At 48.4% G+C, this 7,500-nt stretch overlaps 3 protein-coding genes across 3 annotated transcripts in view; 1 reads left to right on the top strand and 2 right to left on the bottom strand.

Moving 5' to 3' along the window:
* The window catches only part of LOC125955037 (arf-GAP with dual PH domain-containing protein 1-like), a 5,122-nt gene extending 691 nt beyond the window's left edge, over positions 1-4,431 (top strand). Inside the window, exons 1-4 of the mRNA XM_049685857.1 lie at positions 1-751; positions 2,163-2,388; positions 2,471-3,249; positions 3,333-4,431. The exon at positions 1-751 is cut by the window's left edge and continues 691 nt beyond it. Of these exons, the coding sequence (XP_049541814.1) occupies positions 670-751; positions 2,163-2,388; positions 2,471-3,249; positions 3,333-3,394 (1,149 nt within the window). The 5' untranslated portion in view covers positions 1-669 and the 3' untranslated portion in view covers positions 3,395-4,431. The remainder of the gene's footprint in view (positions 752-2,162; positions 2,389-2,470; positions 3,250-3,332) is intronic.
* Positions 4,432-4,574: 143 nt separating this feature from the next.
* LOC125955088 (alpha/beta-tubulin-N-acetyltransferase 9) overlaps positions 4,575-7,500 on the bottom strand; it is a 4,201-nt gene continuing 1,275 nt past the window's right edge. Inside the window, exons 2-4 of the mRNA XM_049685943.1 lie at positions 5,342-5,432; positions 5,147-5,256; positions 4,575-5,073 (exon numbers count right to left, since the gene is read on the bottom strand). Coding sequence (XP_049541900.1) covers positions 4,637-5,073; positions 5,147-5,256; positions 5,342-5,418 — 624 coding nt within the window. The 5' untranslated portion in view covers positions 5,419-5,432 and the 3' untranslated portion in view covers positions 4,575-4,636. The remainder of the gene's footprint in view (positions 5,074-5,146; positions 5,257-5,341; positions 5,433-7,500) is intronic.
* On the bottom strand, positions 5,505-7,438 carry LOC125955059 (lambda-crystallin homolog). The gene is made up of 3 exons (XM_049685901.1): positions 7,073-7,438; positions 6,261-6,639; positions 5,505-6,189 (listed from the first exon to the last, which is right to left on the bottom strand). Exons 1-3 carry the CDS (start codon positions 7,114-7,116, stop codon positions 5,665-5,667), a joined length of 948 nt encoding a protein of 315 aa, XP_049541858.1. The 5' UTR covers positions 7,117-7,438; the 3' UTR covers positions 5,505-5,664.

The following is a 7,500-nucleotide window of genomic DNA, read 5'->3' as shown; positions in this document are numbered from 1 at the left end:
TTTTCCCCGTAAAATCACGCGTACGTTTCTCTCCGCCTCTTACGAGTAGTGGTCCGTGACTACCAACATGATATCGCACCTTTCGCCCCAGACGGTACCACGGTATTCGTATTGCTAGCAAAGTTCATTCAGCGAAAGGTGTACTACACTGCTCTCGCATCATCTCGAGCTGAGCGGATTGTTTAGTGCGCGCGCGCCCCTCTTCTATGTGAGTCTGAGAGAGAGCGCGATATATGGGGTGGGGTGTGGTACGGTGGGTGGGTGGATAGGGTACGATGGGACGACACGAGTTGGAGAGCGCGTAAACGTAAACAATCATCGTCCGTCCGGCGACGGGTTAATCGACGGCTCGCTTCCTCAGTTAATATTCTCGGTTTGAAGTGACAAAGTGTACTTTAGTGTGTTGGTGAAGATCGTTCTATAGTGTCCTACAGAGAGGCGCCTGAATCTGCAAAAACGCGGGTGGGGTGCTTCAAAATAACTTCAGCGGCCAGCAACCAGCAGAAAATAATCACAACATCAACTCAACCCGCGCTTAATATCATAGTCTGGCACACACAGACACACCTGCGTGCGTGCGTGCGTGCGTGCGGATGATTGCTTTTAATTTAACATCGACTAGAAGGCGGCGAGCAACGAGAGCGCAATAGAAGAAGACAAGAAGGAAATATGGCAGATCAGAACGAAAAAATTCTTCACCGCCTGCTACAACTGGACGGCAACAACGTTTGCGCGGATTGCGATGCGAAGAGTAAGTTGCACAACCCCGGCGCCTCCACCGCCGCCAGCCAGCCAGCCAGCCAGCCAGACCATAAACCGTGTGTTTCTCTGTGTACGACCGAGCGCATCCGCGAGATAGAGAGAAAGAGAGAGAGAGAGAGAGGGTCATTTCCCGTTTCCATCGAGGCCTGTCGGTCGCTAATAACAGGAAGTTTTCAACAGGCTCTAATGGATTACGTTTAGCAAATAGCTCCCCCTAACCCCACCCCTCCCCTCCTCCCCATCCACACCTCTTCCACCAAAACCTGTCTCTCGTTCTCGCTCACTCGAGTAGGGGAAACCAATGGAACGGATCGCCGAGGATAGCAAAATAATGAGTCATCCATTCATATATTTATACATTTCTTTCCATCATCCCGCGCGCGCACCCCATCTCAAAAAACCAATCGTCGGTGGGGGGTTTAGGGTTGAGTTTGTTTTGATGGCTGGCTCCCCCTAGAAGGTGCCCCACCGTCGTCGGTTGTACTTACGGCGTTCAGGCACACGTTCCTGGCTCACGTGCTGCCCCGTAGCGTGCTTGATAAAACGATAAAGTGGATCGTAAAACAAGAACCTGCGCGAGACGGGAGAATGGGCGCAGGGCAGGAAGCACTTTTTTATTATTCGGGTTTCTTCTGGCGTTCTTTCCATCCTGGCCTACAGAGAGTTGTAGATGAATCACGCAATCGATAGTGTTCGTATGCTGGAACAGCTTTAAAAGATGGCCCACGGTCGCTGTTCGTTTCTTTACGTTTGCCTAAATTACGTCTTGGTTTTTTTCGAAAGGTGCAAAGTTCTTTCAGGCAGCACAAGTCAGAGAACTAGGCACAGCTGTTTGTATGCGGTATTGTTTTACTTTTCTGACTTAAGCGCACCCAGTAAAAGGGAGAGGATAGGAAAGGAGAAACATTCTCGAATGAGATAGCTGCGATTCTTTAAAATGGTTCCACTTTGTAGTTAATTTGTATTTAATCAACTGGAACCTGTTAAGGGGACAGGGTTAACGTACGCTAGGATCGAGCGAAGGGCGCGAGTAGTTTGTTTAGTGTTTATTGTATTGTCCCCATCTCCCGCACATAGTATGCGGTTGTTCTGGCAACCATGGGCTTGTTCGCTCGCTCGTTCTTTTGCGCACTAGATTGAAACGAATGTCGCGAGATCGAAGGCCACCAAACGTTCGGAGAGAAATATGGTGTGGCAGGGCGTGGGTGGGTTTGAGGTTTGTTTTGATTTCGAACAACCTCTCCTTGAGGTGTATGTGTTCTAATTCGTAACTCTGTTGGGGATGATTTATTGATAATTAATTAGCTAGATTGTGTTCAGAAATATGGCCATAAATAGTTTTTATATGGCATTAATTTCTTTGTTCACCAGTAACATTTATACCTCATATTTTCTTTCAGATCCCGAATGGGCCTCATACAATATCGGAATATTTCTGTGCACGCGATGCTGTGCCGTACACAGGAGTATGGGGGCGCACATATCGAAGGTGAAGCATCTAAAGCTGGACAAATGGGAAGACAGTCAGATCGAGCGGATGATCGATATGGGCAACAAAAATTCGAAGCTAAAGTATGAGCAACGTGTACCGGCCTGCTATCGAAGACCACGGGAAAACGACCCACAGTAAGTAGCATCAACAACCTTGATTCACTGCAAATCCAATGCTTTATTGATTACTTTTTCATCTTATCATTTCCTTCCCTAGAGTCCTGATCGAACAGTGGATACGGGCCAAATACGAGCGGTTGGAGTTCTGCATGATCGAGCGACCGAGCTACACGTCCGGACGGATGGAAGGATTTCTGTTGAAGCGCGGCAAGGAGGATAGCCGCTATCAACCGCGCAAGTTCGTCCTGTCCGGAATTCACGATACGCTCCGCTATTACGTAAGGGAGACGCGCGAACCGAAAGCCACCCTGCGGATCTCGGAGCTGAACGTGGTCTATGCACCAGCCAAGATCGGCAATCCCAACTCGCTGCAGCTTACGTTTATGCGTGATGGCAGCACGCGGCACATTTACGTCTACCACGACGACGCACAGGTCATTAACAATTGGTACATGGCGATACGGTGCGCCAAGCTGCATCGTCTGCAGGTCGCCTTTCCGAGCGCTCTCGAGAGCGATCTGGTTGACATGCTGACACACGATTTTGTGCGCGAAGGATGGCTGCTGAAGACTGGCCCGAGATCTACCGATAGCTACAAACGGCGCTGGTTTACGCTTGATGATCGTAAGCTTATGTACCACGACGATCAGTTGGATGCGCACCCGAAAGGGGAAATCTTTCTCGGTAACCAGCTGGATGGATATAGCGTACGAATCGGGGCACCGATCGGTGCCAAGGATCAGGGCTTTAGCTTCACGTTGTTCACACCCGAACGCACCTACAACATGTCGTCGCACAGTGAGCAGGATCGCGACGAGTGGATAGCTGCAATACAGAAGGTGCTCGAAAGACCGCTAAGCCCCCAGGATAGTTCCAGTAAGTGTCTCGTCAGTGCACAACTGTGCACTAGTTCTAGGGCATCAATTCTCATCTCTTTACTCTCTATTTCTCGCTTGCAGTTTCTGCTCGACTCATAAGAAAACGTGGTGGTCACCCAAAGAACATTTTTACGAGTCGGTAATAGTGCCTGTCCAGTGGCTGTAATTATCGCGGCTGCAGGACAGCATCGAACAGAGAACACCGCCCTATAAAGGCAGTGCATCGGGCAGTGACAGAGCCGATCGGGGTTTGAGCAATATAATGGAAGCAAAGACTACCATCTAACCTATGGCGTTCCTTGAGGAACGCGCGAAGTAATCATTAACATCATCATCATTATCATCATCATCATCAGCATCATTAGCATTATGATTTTTTTATAATTATTTTTTCCTACAAAGTAGTAGTCAGACTCTATGTATTAGTAACATTCTCGCTGTCCTTGTCCCCCTTTAGGTTTGCACTGTGTGCCAGCAAGTGGCACAAATTCTGTTGCACGATGCATACCGGGAAAGTATGCGAAACCAACAGACACAATAGATTATAAATGCTAAGGTTTATGCGCAAAATAAGAGATTAGTCAAGATAGCTTTTAGTATAATATTGTGTAAATGGACAAACTGTATCGGATTAGAGAGATTTATTTATTGACAAGGAAAGCCACACTTTTATGCCACGAATTATGCACCGTGGTGAGGAAGGAAAAGGAGATTGGAAAGGAAGACATACCGTGCTCACATTGATTCGAAATGTTTCAAAAAGAGGGGCACCTAGCCTAGCTATTTAGATAGACACAATCTGCTCAAAACCCTCCCCTGGCACTGATCTTTGGGACGGCAACGGATGTTACTTTACTCAAAAACAAAAAAAAAGTTCACAAAATCACATGTTTCGTTCCTAAAATGACGGGTGCAAAACGGGTCCAGGAAGGTGAGACAAGAAAAAAAACCACCTTAACCCGTATAGTGACGCGGAAGCAGCATAAAGAATCAACAATGCAAATGTAACAATGAAACGAATACTGCCACTGAAGGAAGTGATCACGTATTCGTGTATACCTCTTTATGCCAGCAGATGAGAGATAATTTACCAGGAACACGGCGTGTATCCGAGTGTGAGCTTTTTAGAATGTGTGCGTGTGTGTGTGTGTGCCGAATGGTGTGATGGAAGGAAACAGTAACGACTACATAAATCTGCCAAAAATAGCTAATTTAGATATAGCTCCGGGATCATGGAAGAGGCGAATTTAGGCGGGATAATTTGTGCGAGAGGGAAATTGCACCGAAATTCGTGTGAAGTACGGAAGAATAAAAAAAAGGAAGATTAACGGAAACAAAACGACCGTTGTCGGGTACATTTTCTTCCGGAAAAACGTTATTTAATATCAAGCTTCATTTCGATACGGGACAACCGCATAAGAGCCCACTTCCGAGTTCATCCAATCGATCCACTTTTGATCGACGGATCGTTCAAAGGTAACTTCGTGGAAAACGGCCGACCGGACCGTCTCGTTGAACTGCATCCTTTCGAACATTCGCATCGCGGGCTGATTGGTGTCCTTTGTGATTGCCAAGAACTTTGCCACCCGGAGGTACTCCACTCCGAACCGCAGCATCAGCAGTGTCGCTTCCCAGCCACAGCGTTTCCCCCGGGCAGTCGGTTCCGCGATCATAATTTCGATTTCACCCACCACCAATGCGTTACCGTTGGTGCCATCACTCGGGGGTAATTGAAGAAAAATGTTTGTATCACCGATCAGGGCCGCTATCTCATCACCCGTTCGTTCGAATTCCTGCCGATCCAGCACAAGGAAGGTGCATTCTGTTTAACGCACGAGATGAATCTGTTCAGGTAATGGTTGCTAGTGTCACCTTTGGGATTTATCGATACTCACTGTCCTCATCCTCTCGCCAGCTTTTCTGCATCTGATACTCCTCTTCCAGGCTGAGTGGTTCAGAAGCCGTCAGGACCTGCAGCTCGACGTTCTTCATCCACTCGTGATATCTAGAGGAGGTTGGGTTGGATAGTGATGAGATCGTTTAGTGTACACTAAACTGGGACAATACGTTACAAGCGGCATGAGACATACTTGGCGACGTGTTTACTCTCATACGGCACGAGAATGACGTTGGCGCCATTGATTTGGAGTTGCTCGTTCAACTTCATGCCCTGCCGTGTGTCTGAAATTGAAAGCAATCTCAAGATGTAGAGAGCATGTATATCAGTGCGATCCTCATAAGATACTTTATAACTCAAATGAGGCACCTTCTTATTTACTTTGTTTGTTGTGTTTATTGGTGCATTGTACTTATGCACAAGGTCATAAGAGTTTACATAAAACATATTATATCGTAGTACACAATGGAGTGTAGTTGTGTTTGTCAGGATCCATCCCTCATCTACTAGGCGTCTTTAGATGTTCTTTTTCAGCTGAGCCAGCTTTGTTAGACAGGCGTCACGCCAGGCACGACGTTCCGGTAGCTTCTCGATCGGCACCATTTCCTCCAGCTCCTTAGCCACCTGTTCCGCCACTTTTCCCTCCATCCGGGGCGTGGCACCCATCGTTTCGCTGACGGCGTAGATCGTGTTGCTGTACCGCTCGCAGTAGTTCAGCATACCTTCCGCGTTCAGATGGGCTGTTTCGAGGGGACCAAGGAAGGCGTACCGCATGCCCAAACCCTCCGACATTACCACGTCGATGTCCTTCACGCTGAGAATGCCGTCCGAAACGAGGCGCCAGGTTTCGTTCAGGATCGCATACTGGATACGATTCAGGGCAAAGCCTTCGATCTGTCGTGATAATGTGACCGGTTTCTGACCGATCTCTGTCATTAACTCACGGGCTTTAGCAGTGAACTCCGGTTTTGTCCACGGTGCTGGTACAATCTCCACGAGCGGCACATAGTAAGGTGGATTGACCGGATGTGCGACCAGAACCTAGTAACGAGCAGGAAGAACGTGATTTGGACTTTCATTCGACCTCCTCTCTACCACACTCGCAGGCATACCTGTGAGCGATGCTTGAGGTCCTCGCTGAATAGTGACGGCATGAAGGTACTGGTGGAGCTGGCCAGTATCGTGTCGGGGCCCACGAAACCATCGACCTCCCCGTACAGCTTCTTCTTAATGTCCAAACGCTCCGGGACGCACTCCTGTACGTACAGGGCACCGGTAATGGCCGCCTTCAGATTGTCCGTTCCGCTGATGCAAGCAAACTGTTCCGCAGCCGTAAGCGCGCCACGCAGTAGGCCTTCCTTTTCCAGCTTGTTCAGCTCGCGTTCGGTTTCGACCAGCGCCTTCGAGACGATGTCCGGGATGATATCGTAGATCGTGACCTGATAGCCAACGCCAGCGAAAAGCATGGCCCAGGAGCGGCCAATGAGTCCACTAAAATCACGCGAGGTGAGAAAGGAATGTCGGGGTTATTGAATGAACCACTCTCAACCGTAATGCATTATTGTTCCTTTCTCCTGCAAACAGTACCAGATGATAACCGTACCGCCAATCGAACTCGCTCCTTCCAATAATGACTCAATGAGGAAGGGAGATGTCCGAGGCCCACAAATGCCCTTCAACAATCCGTGCAATCAGAACGACATGAGGATGACCTTGGGAGAGCAACTGCAAATCAGCTGCACTTCCTCGTTCCACCGTTTGCAACTGCTGTTTGTTGTTCCAAGGCAACAGATTTCGAACAATGATAAGCTACTAGGATAACCGAGTACTAGATGATGATGGTGCTCCAATTTGTTTGTGAGATCAAACAATTATTATTGGTCAAGCAAACGACCAAACACTAGCCAATAGATTCTTCACTTACCTTCCAATAATGGCCACTTTTTCCTTCTTCATTTTGGTTGCCATTTTCTAGTGTAATCCGGTTTTGCGTGCAGAAAGGGAACACGATTAGACGTTCGAACGGGTCACGATTGGCGACCACCAGCCTTAACTCAATCACTTGTAGGAGGGGAGGGGAAAATAGAAAGGCAACTTTCCGGTATCCGGATACAAGACACAATCGAACTGTGGATTTGAATCTGAAGCAGAGTACTGCCTGTAAGCTGCTATGACACACCCTTCACCGAGTTGGGTCTACGGAATGTGTACTTCTACCGAAGGCGCAAGCTCGCGAAGATATGTCCTACCGCGGTCAGAGGATGGCGTTAACTGATCGATCCGGGCCAGCGTTCGCCCGAACGAAGATAACTCGATGATCCGCGCGGTGCCTGCCATCGGTGGGAGGACGGT

Source organism: Anopheles darlingi, chromosome 3 (genome assembly GCF_943734745.1).
Source record: "Anopheles darlingi chromosome 3, idAnoDarlMG_H_01, whole genome shotgun sequence".
NCBI lineage: Eukaryota > Metazoa > Arthropoda > Insecta > Diptera > Culicidae > Anopheles > Anopheles darlingi.
This window is presented reverse-complemented; position numbering and strand designations above follow the sequence as displayed.

Bases quoted from the DNA above. Each gene is read 5' to 3' on its own strand.
- LOC125955059 (XM_049685901.1), bottom strand. From the start codon at position 7,116: ATGGCAACCAAAATGAAGAAGGAAAAAGTGGCCATTATTGGAAG. The intron at 6,640-7,072 runs GTAAGTGAAGAA...GCGTGATTTTAG, and splicing joins AAAGTGGCCATTATTGGAAG to TGGACTCATTGGCCGCTCCT. The intron at 6,190-6,260 runs GTATGCCTGCGA...GCTCGTTACTAG, and splicing joins ACCTCAAGCATCGCTCACAG to GTTCTGGTCGCACATCCGGT.